The sequence below is a fragment of the Manduca sexta genome, chromosome 19 (genome assembly GCF_014839805.1).
Source record: "Manduca sexta isolate Smith_Timp_Sample1 chromosome 19, JHU_Msex_v1.0, whole genome shotgun sequence".
In the NCBI taxonomy this organism is placed as follows: domain Eukaryota; kingdom Metazoa; phylum Arthropoda; class Insecta; order Lepidoptera; family Sphingidae; genus Manduca; species Manduca sexta.
This window is the reverse complement of record NC_051133.1, coordinates 8,813,279-8,830,672: the sequence shown is the minus strand read 5'-3', so window position 1 is coordinate 8,830,672 and position 17,394 is coordinate 8,813,279. Positions and strand designations below refer to the sequence as shown.

Sequence of the window (17,394 nt, the reverse complement as noted above, 5' to 3'; positions counted from 1 at the left end):
AATATAATTGTCTATAATTTCCATTTATTCCAAAAATAGCTATTAACAAAGAAAATACTTTAGATGTCATAAATAATTACAAAGGATCAATAAGTTAACTTTAAAAAATTAGGAAAGTAAACATGTTTAAACCCAGTCAATATTTTTAGCCCTACTCTATTACACATTATTTTCATACTTCTGCAATGTCCTCGATTGCTTCTTTCGCAAAGAATGTAATAACATTCTTAAATATGGACTTTGCTGCGACGTCCATAAGGGGTTTTCCAAATTCTAAAGAGATTTGCTTCCAGTTTTCGTTCAAGAATTTCAACATTGTGTCACCTAAAATTAAATAATTTATGAACACAATTTATGGTAAACAATAACATAATATAATAAACATATTCTCATATACTGTGAATAAGTGTTATACATGGTTAAATATACTGTAAATATAAAATAAATATAAGTATATTATAATAGGTCTTTTATGCTTTTTTGTAGAATGTCATGAAATTATTGAAATGTTTTTCACTATTAAAAAGTACTTAATAGTGAAAAATTTAACTTTAGAGGCCACATTTTATTTCGTATTTATTTTTAGATAAATGATTCACTCAATGTAGCAATAACTAGCTGAACAAATTGAAAACATTAAATCCCCTAAACATTTTACGTTCATACCAATATCTTTTAACTTCAATAAAATAAAAGGTATTGAAATAAAACTATTTCTGGATTTTATGGCGGTTTTTTATATTATGATTTTCTCCCGGCATTTCAGAAGTCACTTTTTCAATGATCAACACCTCAGTCCCTCAAGTTTGCAAAGTTTTCAAAGCGTCAGGAGAATATAATAATATAAAAAATCACGATAAAATCCCGAAATAGTTCTTTTTAATGTCTAACATTCGAGTAAAATTAAGAAATCATTATAAATTAAAAGTTATATATATTTACTTCAGACTAGGAAAAAAATAATAACGTGAACAGGTGTTTTTAAGTTTTGAATTTGTTGATCTACAATTTTGGCTGACTGTACAACGCTAACAAAGGTTAGTTACTAATACACTTTATTATACTCACTAAGTTCCTTGTTTCCATTGAATAAGTTAGTCAAAGAAAACTGCGCGTTGTCTACCACTTCGAAATCGTAATCCAACTTTTTCGGCGCAATATGATCTTTGCCATCGGCTCCTTTTTCTACTTCATAGCTAATGTATAGCTTGATATTTAAATTCTCTGTAATAATAACGTATTAGGTATTAATCTGTGAGACTAACTAAATATGAGTAATAAATTAAAAGGCGGTCCTTTTGATATAAATGTGACAATTTGTAAAGATATTTGGATGTTAGTTAAAATTAACGCATAACCGAATGCATTTAAATAAGGTTTGGCACATCGAAAGACCCAAAGTCCTAGAACATTATTATCTTATCCCGGTTAAAGAATAGAGGGAATTTGTTCCGGATAAAGGGTTTCACGTCAGCGGAACTATGAGCAAAAATTAGTTCTAAGAGAAAGTTTCCCCTTTACTTAATCATTATATCACTTAATTTTCAATAAAACTAATCACTAATTAAAAATTGTTTTCAGTAAACCCTTGCCTGTAAAATACCATCATTTTCTTAAAATCTCCTAAAATAAGATTTAAATAAGGTCTCTGAGAATACTTACTCAATTTTAATTTCATGTCACCGTCTCCAGTAATAGGTAGAACTAGGATCCTTCCAGCCGCAGTATAGTGGCCCTTCACAGTGCAATCTGCATGATAATGGATCTCGAATTTCTTACTTTTTAAGTCCCATCTGCGAAAAGTACACATGAAAAAAGAGTCATTAAGGCAGTTATTTTAAGACTTATATTGGTTATGGGCTCCTTTTTCTGCAGTTAGCCCATAAAGTAGTCGGGCCATTGTAGACTTATATTATGGCCCTTGCTAATGTATGGAGTCTTATTTTAGTAAATAATTATTTATCCATAATAGGTAATATAGATAAATATAACACAAGTAAGCACGTCAGGGCTTTATTCCTGTAAGGGGAAGACAGAATTGCAAACAGGGCACCCATTTTTCGTTTTTATGTGTTCCGTCCCATAATAACAGGAGGCGAGCCAATCACTTTATCTGAATATAAATAAAATTCCTTTCCTTTCCTCTTATTGTGGCAATAATAATTACCTGTATTGTCCCACTGCTGGGTCCTAGGCTCCTCTGTTACGAAGAGAGTATTAAGGCAAAGTCTAATTGCGATCAAATCAGGTTTTTTTTATAAGCCCGACAAAGTGACCTCGTTACACTTGATGGTAAATGGAGTGGAGCCAATAGAATTTCGACTGACGAGAGATGATTACCACTCGGCAGTCGACACAATTATGCCGGCCTGTTGGAACCGGATATCTACAGGCTGATCCGGGAACGCGACACACTTACGTGGGCCACTTACGTTTTCTTTCTCATTGGGAATCTCACTAATATATGTCTTTTAAATCAAACCCGCCACAAATAAAATTACTATAGTAAGCTATCAAGACACCAACAAACTTACTTGACGTCATCGATGATTGAACTCTTCAATCCTTTTAGTTTCCCTTCTGTGAGGCTGAACTGCAGCCCCGATATATCAAACTTGATGTCATCCATTTCCAATACATCCATTACATTGATGCCCAAGTCTGGTAACCCATCCAGGAACACGGGCAGTGCTTTCTGGATCGCAGGAATCATGCACTTGGAATCTTCTAGATGGCATTTTTCTACCGGCAGAACTAAATACAAAAAAGATGGTTTCAATGTTTGGGCTAGCTAAAATAATTATGCATAATATTATATGTTAATTAATATAATATAATATAAAATTATTTATTGATACGTAGACGCGCCTTAAGTGTATCCACACTTCCCCTTGCTTATGTTCCTTTTATAATGTAATAATACAAGTGTCATAAGGATTTTTTAGCTAAACAAACTGTTGACTTTTTTACCCAATTTGCCAGTCGAACCTATAATCTCACAGTTCTCAGTGCAATTGCTAATTAAAAGATTTAAAATTATAAAACTCATGTACCAACATTGTACCTTTTATCGAAAGTATCACAACACCTGAATGAAAGGCTGGCATAACTATATCGATTGGTGATACATGTGATTCGTCTATCGATATTATCTGGACGTCACCCCAGCAACATCAACATCAGGATCTAGCGTTGCCAGACGTCCCGTATTTTAGGCACATTTTAAAATGTCCTGGCGGGACAAACTGTGTCTCGTAAATAAATCGATCTATAATAGACAAGTATTCACGCACGAAACGTTCGCATTTTCGCATACATAATATCAATACGACTCGGTTTTTAATAAATTTTATAAAAGGCGAGTTAATACCTGTTTTTAATTACGATTATAATTGAATTAATTGTTACAAATATGTGAAAATGAATAAACATATGTTATAACTGTCTCGATCCTCGGAAAAATATTAATAAATGTCATAAAATAATTTTGTTTCTTATTTGTCCCGGGTAAAAAAATTAACACCCGTATTTTTGCCCATTAAGACATTTGTCCCTTATAGGCTGAATAAAAATCTGGCAACCTTAATGGGATCCTTTTGCCGTGTCCATAAAAATACATAACATTAATCTCCCAATAATTGCTACACGACCTTCAGTCAAAGAGACATACCCACAATGGGATAAAGCATGAATCCCAACAATAACATGTCAAAGATCCAAGTCACTTTAAACCGGAATGCGTACCACACATTCACGGCTCAAAGGCTTTGTATTGAGCAGCGTAAACCTAGGGAACGACGTTTCAATTATTTGGGAATAAACGCAAAAGTCAATGTAGTTAAAGGGTGTCATCCGAAGATAAATTTGTTTTAGTCTTTGTTTTTGAAAGAAGCATGGATCGTTATTTAATGGATAAAATAATATGTCTAAGACAGATAAATTGAATTTCAATAGATTATTTTTATTAGTGAAGTAATAAAAAAAACTTATTAGTTGCGTCTTTTATGATAAATTACTTGATTATTAGATAAAAATGAAAACATATTATATGTTTTTGAATATTTCATAGCTGAAATATAAATATTCGGTGGAGGTAGCAAGGAATAAAATAATAGTAATAGGTATTAATATTTTAAATTAAGACCTTTATGCGAACTACGAAAATAACCAATTATGCAACAAACAATAATAAGATACAGTAGTACTAGTAATAGTTAAACCATCAAAATAGCAACAACTATTAAAGATTTTTTTTACTATCGACTTACCATTATAATTACAAAAATATGAAATATTTTTAATTTTAAATAACCTATAAACTAATAGATTAATGAATATATAAAGGTAAAATTTTAACATATTTTTACTGAAATCAATACAAATATCCTCGAAAAAATTACTTTTCAAATTTATATGTAACGTAACCAACAATAATAAAAAATTCAAAGGAAAACTCGAGATAATTTTGCAATTATATTACAGGTACTCACCTGCGGTCTTCGCGGATCCTGCGAGGCATATCGCTAAATACAAAGCTATTTTTAAAACCATTTTAGTTCACACGTAGAGTCTTTTGAAAAGTCGTCTTCGAACTGTTACAGGAAATCCAAAGGCGACCTTAATATACAAGCGGTCAGTTACAAAGTCACTACAACCATAGAAAAATTGTATTTTATAATTATGAATTTCCAATTGCTTTAACGAGCGAGTCATCCGGTACATTATAGTTATTAAATAAATGTTTTAAATGATACTTGAAAGGTAAAAAAATAAATGGGACAGCTTAGAGGTAATTGTTGGGTTAGAATACGAACGCTTATTATGTCGCGGAACACAACTAACACGCCACTGTCTGTACTAATGTGCAATATTTTTAAATAGGTTTATTTTTACGTTCGTCCAGGTATTTGGACACAGTAGAAAATATTCGGCTTCTTTTATTATTGCGCAGTAGAAAACACAAGCCTTTCAACGCGTCTATCTGTCTGACAAGATAAACTCAAATACGAACGATTTTTTATGAAATTTAGTATCGCGATAGTTTGAGCCCCTGGATAGGATAGAAGCTACGATTGATCCTCGGAAAATATGTAGTGTGACCTTTGTGCCGATAAACACATTCACGCGGATGAAGCGTCGATCAAAAGCTGTATAAATAAAATATAATAAAATATTTTACTATTGTAATATAATTAAAGTAAAATGTATAGCCATAAGTTAACTGTAGGACTGAACAAAGCATTAGTATCCACCAATGTTACCGAATGGTTTGTGGTACAAGTCGCCGATAATTCAAAGTAGGCTAAAATCCACTGCAGGTAAGCGAGAAGCAAATAAAATTCCCCGACTTTCGATTCAAGGAAAAGTGATCTCTGTACAACGTTTTTTCCTAAAAGCTAAAAATAACTTTAAACAGGGATTATAACGCAAGCATTTTGAGATAGCCTTAATGTCGACTGGTTACCATTTACAATTGTTTCGTCACTCTAAAACCCACCAAAGTACCTTACCTACATGGCGCAAAATCGCCTAACCTGAACACAATGGTTTTCACCTAATTAAAATGAAGCATTCATACATTCCAGGCTAGCTGCGGGTAAATATGTGTGTCTAATGAATGTTTGCATATTTTCATGTAATTTTGTTGACAAAATTTTGTACGGTCTGTTAACTAGGAACTAACGAACTCACTTTCGGCTAACGAACCTTCAGTGAATCATTAGTTGCCATTTGTATTAGAAAGGTCAGAGAAACTTTTATACTAAGTGGATGTATTTAGATTAAAAAAAAAAACGAATAAATAGCGTTTATTATCAAAATATCCGTCCACAAGACTGCCTCGGTGGCGTAGTTGTACTGCATGCGCGGTAAGATAGCGCTCTGAGGTCCTGGGTTCGAATCCCGGGTCGGGCAAAGTGATGTTTGGGTTTTTCTGCTCAGTATCAGCCCGGAGTCTGGAATTTGTGCCCGATATGGCGATAGGCTCGCCCCCTATCACGTCATGGGACGGAACACACTTGGCGAAAAGTGGGTGCCTTGGTTGCGCCTCTGCATACCCCTTCGGGGATAAATGCGTGATATTGTGTGTGTGTGTGTATTCGTCCACATAATTTTGTTAACGTCACATTATTTTTAAACTCTATTCATTTTTGCAATAAAATAGGTTCGCATTAATAAAATATGTAATTGTATATTACAAAGTTTTAAGTTGACTACTACAAGTTATTTATACTAAACGTTGACATTATTTAATGATTAGATAACCATGAAACCAAAAAACTATAATTGTGTAAACAATTATAATCATTACGTATCCAACTTTATATTATAAAGAGAATATTTCGCGGGGCCGCAACTGTGAGTCATAAAGTACATTAAAAAAAGACAAAAAAGTAACCTATCTATAACACAAAGAGGAAACGTTTGTAAGTTTGTTAGTGTAGAGGCTTATTTCTGTAACTACTGATCCAAATTCGAAAATTCTTACACTAATAGAAATCTACATTACTCCTGAATGCTATGGGTTTTCAGCCCGAGAAAATATTGATTAAAAAAAAATTTTCACACTGGCGGATCCGCAAGCGAGTTTGCGAACATGTTTGGATGTTTGAATTTTTTAGTTGTAACTCTGTACTTCTTAAGATATTTACATATGTATATAGCTTAACGCCTTCTTTCCTTGTCAAGGGTAGGCATAAATGGAACACCCAAGTTAGGCCAGCTATGTTAATTACCATGTAGGCAGTAGGCGTATTATCATTTACTGGGCATATTCCCAGACACCGAGCTGATGCTCAGTAGAAAAACCTATAAAGCCCCACCCGGGATATGAATCCAAGACTCCAGCACAATAGACGTACCGTGTACGCAATATAACTATGCCGCCGAGGCAGTCATCCTTCAAGGACTTAGAGATTTGTATTACATTAAACATACATAGACTATATCCTTGATGTATACAGGACCATTTTAACGTTGTTTTCCTAAATTAAATCACATAAAATTCTTCTTAAAATAATACTTCAATATAAATTACTGGAACCGTAGATATAAAATTAAATAAGTATTAGTTTTAAACAAAATATCAATAATAAGTCGTTTTAATTGTATACGTCCTAATATAACTTCTTCTACTCTAAGCGAATTCGTCGCGTGGTAAAGACGTATATGTGGTTTCATTGACAATACAATGTCAAAAGGACCCTATACGCTCTATAACCTGTACTGACAGTTGGTCTATTATCACGAGAAAGATTTTTCACGCAGGCGAAGCCGCATGCAACACCTATTAATTATTAAAACCCAACGCGTTTAAGAGAATATAACCATGTTAAGACGAAAAATTGTTTTGTTCTCGGAATAAGTGTCATTATAAACGTGATTCTAAACATTACTTGGGAAAAAATTTGGTGTTTTATGGCAATTTTACAAACGGGTAAGTGAATCACCTCGGCGCTGATTGCCTACTAAACATATTTTGACAGTTCATAACAAGCATGTAATCAGGGGCGTCATTTCTTGGATGGCGAGAGGCTCTGCCCAAGAGCTGACTTCTGCGAGGATTGCGGTTGCATGCACTTGCGCACCCCGCGACCTTTGATATTAGGGAGAGAGTCGAATGGCGGGGTTTTAGCCGGTAGGACGATTCACGGACGGTCCAGCAGAAACTCATAAATGGATTTCTTCGTGTTAAAAAGGGGCGTATCCTCAGCTGTATTAACTATATCAGTGATGAGCAAGAAGGGCCGTAAAGCCCGAGGGCTCCCCTGGGCTTTTAGGGCCTTTCTTGCTCATGCCTACATTAAACTAAGCGGATACCCAAAAGGTTGCACTGCTCTAAAGAGCTACATGACACGCCACTGCATTGAACCTTATTCATTATATTAAAAATATAATTAATATTGGAAATTTTCTTTATAATCTATATATATAAAAATGAATCTTGTATTTCTCTTGGTCATTACATCATGCGTGAACGGCTGGACCGATTTAACTATTTTTTATTGTTGTGCTTGTTATTGTCAGGAGAAGGATCTTATGAAAGAAAAAATTAAGGAAGTTGAGCGGAACGTTAGAAAATTTAAGAAAAGTTAATTTCAGCAATTGACAGAATGCGTGCTACAAATTCATAGTTAAGACACAAACAACGTCTGTCGGGTCAGCTAGTACTTTATAAACATGGTAAAAAATGAAAAAAAAATGCTTTTTGGATTTTTTATTATTCATCTATTATGCTAATTGCGGATTTTCTATTAAAAATAATGTCAAATATCTAACTAAACTAATATTTATCTGTCATGTCAGCAGCTTTACCAACAAATGCTGTTTTCCCCGAGTCGGATCAAGAATATTAATAGATTTTTCTATTCGAAAAAACCTGGTCACGGGATAGCCAATGTTTGAAGAAGTTGTAGTTACCGAGGCGTCAATATTCTCCTCGAAAAATTATGAATATCCCAAGCCAATCCGGCAATTCATATTCTACTGTCTTTCATCAAGAATCTTACTAGTGTACATATTGGTGGTAGGTCTCTCGTATGTGAGAGTCCGCGTGGGTAGGTACCTACCACCGCAATGTCTATTTCTGTCGCCAAGCAGCAGTGTGTAGTCACTGTTGTGTTCCGGTGTGAAGGACATTGTAGCCAGTGTAACTACTAGACATAATAGACTTAACATGCATGCTGTGATAACCTTAGTGTGGTTGTGCATTTAGCTTGATTTACATTTGTATAATCCTTTTGTAAATGTTTTAATGTAACAATTGTTGGTAATCCAAAATAAAAAAAAAAAAAAAAAAAAAAAAAACATCTCATGTCTCAGAATGGCGAGAGCAGTGGAATACCAAACAATGCTTTGTAATTCAAGGTGTTGGATATTGTTTCTACTGTTTATAGGCGGGCGTATCGCTTATCGTCAGGTGAACGGCAAGCTCGTCTCGTCATACAAAGCAATAATAGGAAATTGTACAACTGCAAACTCGACATAGAATAAATCCACTTACATACACATTACACACTTACATACCTAAGCAAAAATATACCTAAACAAATACTGTCACAAAACATTCTACCAGTCTCCTTAGAATTACTTTTTCAAGGCCTTACCCCCAATAAAGGCCATCATTAACAACTTAACTACTTTTAAACACAGGTCATTTATAAAAGACTATTATATCCATGTTAATACGTCATACGTCACAATAAACATGGTTGTAAACAGTTTATAGTTGACGTTAAATAATAAATTGAGTGTCAAAGAAGTCCATAAAAGGGGTTATTATAAAATAGACATTGATTTAGCGGTAGTGGTAACGGTAGCGTGTACAGTACATTTTTCTGTATTTTGTTGTGATTTATTCCTTCTGTCTTTGGGACTATCCTGCCCTCACACCTGCTAAGTGTGTATGTACTGTAACCCCTAATACTCAAGGTCGAAAATGGCACGTAGTAAAGACATCGAGTAGTGAAGCTAGGACAGTGCTTGGGTAAACATCTATCTTTAATACTTAATGAATAAAAGAATTGGGTTGTAATTTTTTTATTTCATAGGGAAACTATCAACGAGGTTCCTGCCTCGGTGACGTAGTTGTATAACAGTACGATTGCAGTGTTGAGACCCAGGGTTCGATTCCCGAGTCGAGCAGTGATATTGGGTTTTTCTATTCAGTATCAGCCCGGAGTCTGGAATTGTGCCCGATATGGCGATAGGCTCGCCCCCATCACATAGTGGGACGAAATACACACGGCGGAATGAGGGTGCAACACTTACGCTTCTGCCTATCAGGATAAAAGGCGTCGTGTGCCTATGTGTAAGAGCCAATAATAACAAAAAAAAAAGAAACCACATATAAGTAACTCAGAATATAAATTAAATTACGGTCAGTTAAGAAAACGGTCAGTTTTCTTAGTGACTGCACAAATTAAAGTTAAGTTGTTATTTATGCCAGATTCTGTGTTGTCTGCTAATTTTCTATGTCTGTAGTAGAAACTACATACAAACTATCTATATGTAGGCTAATATGTATAGTTACATACTTATAAGTACGTAGAAACTAAAAACATATTAATACCCTACATGTACGTTAAAAATGTACCTATTTTTAATCTTGATGAATTAATTTTATAATTATATAATTCTGTTCAACCGAAGTCATATATTTCACGTCGGTTTGTTGTAAGATCATTCGACAATCACCAGGCGGCTAACTCCACAACTTCGTCAAACTTCGAAACTTGTTAACATAATGTAAGTTAATAAAAATTCATTCACTTCTAATAGCATTTTATTATCATTATTCTTTAAAAAATATTATTTCTAAAAGTAAGTACTACTACTACTATACTATGTTTCACTGTTTTGTCTTTGATTATTCGGTACTGGCCTGTTTCCATTTTCATTTAATTTTTTTTTACGAACACCTGCCTTTCACTACTTCAACTCAACACCAATTAGTCTTTATTCTAGATAAAAAGGTCATAATAATAATCAGAGTTCTAAGATTACATAAAGCAGACATTGGGAAGATTGTCATACAAAAATTTTGCGCTCATGCAATAGTTACTCAATGCGCATATTAGCATATTTTCTGTATTAATTTGTATTAATATTTTAGTAGGCTATGACATCTTTTTACACGGACATTTCAAACAAGACAGCGACTTATTACCATTTTATCGATGCTTATCATTCTTATTACTAATTGGTAATAACTTTTGGAGCAAAAATTTGCTCTTGATGTCCGGTCTATAACTAACTACACTGTTTAATGTCTTTGTAATTTGTCATTGATTGTAAATGATATAGCCAATCACAACAAATTGGAATTGGAGTAATTTATCTGATGAGTAACATTTATGACTGAAATTCCAACAAATAATTAAATTTGTAAACATCAATTAATTGTAATACAACTCTAACATGATCACTTGTGTGTCTTAATTTCTGTCATCACAATAATACATCATAAAACTTTAAAACTATTGTATTCTTTCACAGCTTAAACCAACTTAAAGTATAAATCCTTGGTAAGCACATCTCTATCGAGATCTTTAAGACTAAATCATTTATTAATAAAGTGAATTATACGATAGCTATTTCTTCTAACGGTTGCGCCTTCAAATAATCCCTTATCGCATTAAATATTCTCTGTTGCGGTTGATCTAAAACAGGTGTTCCAAATTCGTCAGTAAGCGTCTTCCAGTTTTGATTCATGAAATTGAGCATTACGTCGCCTGAAATAACAACATGAAATAACAATTTGGTTAATTAACGATGTTTGTAATTTGTTTTAATATAATTGTGTTAATTTGATTATTTCTTAAGGAATTATATAGCTGAAATTACGGCAAGACAATAAATAAATTATGTGGCGAATATGGTAATTGAACAGCGTAAAAGATGAATTGGATCCAGTTATGGCAAAATGTACCTACCAACCTACAAATTATCGAATAACAGGTTATTAATATTTAACAAGAAATTAATATTTTAATGTTCAGCTAAACACTCCAAGATATATAAATACATGTAAATTATATGGTTCTAGGACAGCGTGATGGACTAAGGTTAAACCTTCACAGTGGTAGATGAAGCCTGTACCCAACAGTGGGATATTATAAAATACAGTGATGATATTATTATTTTCGATTTAATAAAATAAAATGAGGTTTAGCAAAAAATGATTTTTAGTTACCTATTGCGTGCATAGTTTTGTAATTAATATAATACACTGCGCTTTTTGGACAAAAAATATGTTCTTACCATACTTGTAGGTTATATTTTTTGTTTAGAAATCTATCTAATTTTGTTACTTAAAAAATCAGAGGCAGCGGCAGTTCAATCAATTAAAAATGATAAAAGTGGTACTAACTCAGTTGTTTGTTCCCATTGAACAGGTTAGTGAGGTGGAAATGAGCGTTATCCTTTACTTTGTAGTTGTATTTGTAACTCTTCAACTCAATTGTGTCTTTACCATCAGCATTCTGTACTATTACGAACGGGTATGTCGCTTGGATTTGGAGATTTTCTGAAAAGCATAAATACAATTAATATTTTGTCTGTTTAAACGTTATAGTACAATAATACACGTTCGAGAATCCAAACAAAATGAATATAGAAATGAAAACATTACGATTTCATACAAATGTTCTAAACATCTCAAAATAGACTATTCATGCCGTTATCACTATAAGCAGGTAATTTAAAATGGAACATCAGGTAACATACATAATTGATTATTTGCATTAACAATTACTAAGACTATTAACAAATAAAATTCATATTACGTTTTTAGATCTACCTAACCTTTATCTGGATCGCATTATACATCGTATGGCATAGCTTCGATTTTAAAATTCTGAGTTAGAAGTTCAACGTGAATTTCGGTTATAATGGCACTACTGACTTTAATTCTTGGCAATCTGTTATTCATTGCAGCTCTTCCTACCTTCTCTACAATGTAGAAATGTAGGTGCTGTAGTACCGAGTGCGAGAGTGGAAATGGTATCATCTACCGTTTCTTCAATACAATTACTAAAGATCTCATTTCTCATATAAACTTACTTAGCTTAATAGTTGCATCTCCATCACCGCTGATTGGTAGAATAAGCAGCCTTCCTGCGGCCTTGTATTTTGATTTTAACGCAATGTCCATGTGGTATACCAACTGCAATTCTTTTTTGGCCATGTCAATGCTGGAAATAGACAAGGGTATATTAATATGATGTTCTAACTTCTATACATAGTATCAATTTATTGTTCGTGTAATTTCGTGTCCTTGGGGCAAAAAATAAGATTTTCTGAATTCAAATTAAGAGCTCCATCTTAGTCTCATTTTGAAATATACCTACCAATCACGAGTAATAAGAATTTTCGCAAAAATCCCTAGCATTTATTCAAACCAAGTGTCGTATCTAGGTAGAAATAAAAACTATAATATTTACCTTATTTTCTCTATCACCGATTTTTTCAATCCTTTTATTTCAGCATCACGCATCGTTAATTTGAGTCCTGCAAGGTTTACTTTGATCAAATCCACGTGCATCACGTCAAGTACTTCTGTCCCAAGTTCCGCGATTCCTTCAACTATTGTCGGCACGAAAGTTTGTGCAGCACTTTTCATACAATTCTCATCAGATAGATTACATTTCTGGATCGGTGGAACTGTAATTTAAAAATCTTTAAATTTATTATCCGCTACAGCAATTGGACAATTTTATTAAGATCCAAAAATATTGTAGGCAAATAATCATGATCATTGATCGAGCGGTAGATGATAGATAATTCAGCTAATTCGGTTATGAACTTTTCGGGTTGTATATTGGTTGAATAATTTTTCTAAAATCGCCAAATTAATTATATGATAGCGTTTTTAAATAATATCGAGTATTCCTTAAGACTGATACCTCTTTAATTATTATCAGATATTTTACTAGACGACTAGCTTTGACATTTTAACAGACATTATGTAGAAAAATATAGCGATGTATGTAAAGTTCTTTAATTTATTTTATATAAATGAACTGATGATTGGTCTTTAGATCTTTTACAGAAAGATTGCCCTTTTTAATGGTATAATGATTAATTAATTGTTAAGATTTTAATATATGTTAATATATTATGGTTAGCGAGATTTGTCTAGTGCTATTAAAAACTCATTTTATGACACTAACCAAGTATGTATTACGTATAATTATTTTAATTACATAATTAATCACATGTAGCTTAAGTTTTAAGGAAGAAATTATATACCATAAGTGTAGTTGTATTACCAACAAATGGAAGTATATCGTATCTTAAAATAATTATTTTTGTATGTATTACGTACCTACTTTTGGCTAACTTTTGACCCATGGCTTATTTTAAGGGTTCTATAGTACAAACAAAAATCTGTGAGTAAAGTCGGCGATTTCTCTATACGTAACCTATCATGGGCCTTTGTTAATTTTTTTTAAACGATAAAAGAACGCATAGTAGCAGGTGACAGGTTGCGATAATTGCAAAACTAAAATCACCTGATTTCATGAGTAAAATACTAGGCCGGCATAAGTTAAGGATGCCTCATTCCTTGGTCAGGGTCGTCCAAAACCTGTTATGGTCAAGTGCGTACGTGCTTGTAATACCAACTTCTAAGTTGGTGATACTGGCAGGCGCATCACGTCTATATGCATTTGATTTAAAAGGTTTATGTGTTGATAGACGTGTAAACAATAGGGCATTCTTATAGTATATGGAGAATTCATTTTCCTAAAGACTCATTTATACCTATGCGACACCGAAATGTTAGCTAATATAGCTTAGCTCGCATAGCTGACATTTTTTATCATACTTGTGTGCAGAGCGTTAATCGTAATCTTCTCAGACATGAAAGATAAGCTAAATTTTAGCTTAGTTTACGGTCTGCACGAAGCGCATTGCCTCGGTAACCTATCACATCATGGGACGGAAGACATTTGGCTAAAATTGGGTGCCCTGGTTGCGCCTCTGCATACCCCTTCGGGGAATAATGCATGATGTGTGTGTATATGTTTACGGTCTCCAACCTGCATTAGAATCAACACGACCTCACTCTAACAGACAGGCATTGACAGAATCCTAGAAACGTCAATTATGTAATCGATTTATGACCTAGGTATTGCCTAACGATTGATGTCGAGTTTTCCTTCCTCGAAATTGACAGCTATGCTTATAAAGATTGTACGATAAGGTCATCGAAATCAAATCCGTAGTCAATTCGTACGGCACCTCGTCATGAATGAGGAAGACGCTATTTCATTTTGTCGATCGTCCAACGACATATCCTTCTACACTTTAAACAGATAATTTTGAAATAAAACTATTTTTCGTATTTTATCGCGGTTTTTATATTATAGTTTTCTCTCGACGTATCAAAGATTTTACAGCAAAGACAAAATTAAAATATCTACCAATATTATAAATAATTAAATTTTTCAACATTTTTAGCTGTTGACGGCCGGATCTAATTAATTTTCCGTAGAATGAGCTAAATGAGCTTACAGTATCTTAAAGTCCGGTAGTCGGTCTTTTGGGTTCCCATTTAAGTATATATAGAACAGGATCCCAGGCTTGACCAAGCTTCTCTTCTATTGAAATTTGGATGTTTAATTTCAATAGCCTCGTGAATCACCCTAGATAGGACTCTGTATTCTTTGGCGTCATATTCTGAACTTAGTAGGTATGTTCGCTCCGAAAATCGATACTGGACCATTCCATAATCCCAGAGCAAAGAAATATTATAAAAAAATTGTTCCTATACCTTATTAAATAAATTTCTATATTTATCTCATAAGTTTAGTAAAGAAAGTTATTGTTTGATATCAGATTGAAATTCCAACAAAATAAACATACTAACTATGCGATGGGATACACTGCAAATAATTATCTTAGCACCCTGAAGGTACCCCATTAAAGTTGGAGCAAACGCAACCACGAACTAAAACTAATCATACTTAAACTAACATATATCCACAATTAACTCGATGAATAACTAATAAGTTTGTTTTAGCAAACACACGTAAATTATTGGGATCGTAAATGTAAGCCGACTTTCGCTTCGAAATTATACTCAAAATATTATAAAGCTCAAAATATAATATCGCATTAAGAAATATTCACTTGATCAGAAAATTCAAATATAAACAATTATTTTTTTTCTTGTTTTTTTTTACAAATGAAATGTTAACCAACAGAATTCAAGGAAATCAGCATTGTAAGCGCAGTTTTATATTTAACACCATTTTTCAATTGAATGATTGCTATAGTTATAACTTAAAAGATATTATCGCTCTCTCAAAATTGTAAGTTTATTGGAATCGTCTAAAACCTAATTTCTGTTGGCGATCTTTATTTTTTCATGCTTTAGTTTTCATTTCTGACCTATCTTTAATAAGTTCACTTTTATAGCAACTTAAAAGAAAAAGTCGCAAACACAAATTCTTTGATTCCCACAAATTAACAATTTTGGAAAAGGTCATTATTTTATTAAGGGAGCGATTATTATATTCCATAAACTAAAACACTAACTAAAACACAACTAAGAGAAATCTTAGTTTATAATTGCCTAAATAGGCCTAATAAACGAGTCGGGCGGTCCGCATGGTGGCAAAAAATGCGTGCACCGCTCACGGATTTATGCTATGCCGGAACACAGTTTAGTATCTACCTACTAAATACTTACTAAGCTACACCAAGTAAAATTAAAGAGTAAACATTTTTTTATGTTTACACATGTTTGTTGAGTTTTGAAGGTTAATTAATGTTGACACTAAAGCGCAAATATCCGCGTTGGTAAAAATCAATAATTGTTTTATAAATTAAGTAGGTATGTTTATAAAAAATATAACTCGGAAATACCGACTAAAACCCTTTTATTATTTCTATAATTAATAAAATAATTTTATAAAAAATCATTAATCCATAAAAGAGATTCTATTTCTGAATATAAATGTTTTTTCTAAAAAAGATATACGACTAAAAATGAGACAATTGTTAAAAACATATCTTGGTACTTAATATAAAATCTTTTTTCAATAAACATTTTCGTTTTTATTATTCACAAATTGTTATTTTCAAATAATAATTCTATGTGGGTAGTTCATAAAATACATTATATGGGCAGCTAATAATGATTCCGAAAACATGTATGTAAGTACAGGAAATGTTTTTGTCTTCTACATCTAATTGCTACCCCAATTAAAATAATTATGTTATGATTTAAAATAATTGAAATAGTTATCACTAATATTGCATACATCTTGTATTACTTTTACTATACCTATTCGTATTTAACAACAGAATAATCTAACACTGCAATCAACACAATCATTACCAAAAAAAACATAAAAAAAAACTTACGCGCACAGTAAATTATCGATAATTGTAATAAAAAACAAAATTCACGAATTAAAATTGTCATTTTTGAACGCGTTCGATGCCCGCACCGATCGTAAGCTCGTCAACTGTTTAATTCGTCAGTAGCCTTGTGGCTACACTATATATAAACTGCTTAGTGGCATTGTGCGATGTCAAGGTATAGTTAGGTAGGTGCAGGTAAAATAGCTATATAATTGTATTTTTTTATTATATTGATTAAAACATTTATTTATCCAAATTATAGCGAAGTACATAATTATCTATAACGGAGATGCCCACTCTAGGCTGTAAGTATATAGCAGGTAACTTTTTTAATTTCAATGCTCATAGCACACATCGCACTCTTAGTAAAATAATGACCCATTCCAAAATTGCCAATTTGTGAGAATTGTCAAAGAAACAATTTCTATTTGCGAACTTTTAGTTTTCCCTTTTTTTTCTCCACGCTATAGGTTTCATTTTTAACCTATCTTTAATAAGCTCAATTTTATAGCAACTTCAAAC

At 32.8% G+C, this 17,394-nt stretch overlaps 2 protein-coding genes across 2 annotated transcripts; both read right to left on the bottom strand.

Moving 5' to 3' along the window:
* Positions 1 to 106: 106 nt before the first annotated feature.
* On the bottom strand, positions 107 to 4,650 carry LOC115441959 (circadian clock-controlled protein daywake). The gene is made up of 5 exons (XM_030166895.2): positions 4,491 to 4,650; positions 2,535 to 2,754; positions 1,663 to 1,793; positions 1,069 to 1,224; positions 107 to 324 (listed from the first exon to the last, which is right to left on the bottom strand). Exons 1-5 carry the CDS (start codon positions 4,549 to 4,551, stop codon positions 173 to 175), a joined length of 720 nt encoding a protein of 239 aa, XP_030022755.2. The 5' UTR covers positions 4,552 to 4,650; the 3' UTR covers positions 107 to 172.
* Positions 4,651 to 10,264: 5,614 nt separating this feature from the next.
* LOC115441966 (circadian clock-controlled protein daywake) lies at positions 10,265 to 17,010 on the bottom strand. The gene is made up of 5 exons (XM_030166901.2): positions 16,873 to 17,010; positions 12,942 to 13,161; positions 12,562 to 12,692; positions 11,870 to 12,025; positions 10,265 to 11,231 (listed from the first exon to the last, which is right to left on the bottom strand). Exons 1-5 carry the CDS (start codon positions 16,931 to 16,933, stop codon positions 11,080 to 11,082), a joined length of 720 nt encoding a protein of 239 aa, XP_030022761.2. The 5' UTR covers positions 16,934 to 17,010; the 3' UTR covers positions 10,265 to 11,079.
* Between the last annotated feature and the right edge of the window lie 384 nt (positions 17,011 to 17,394).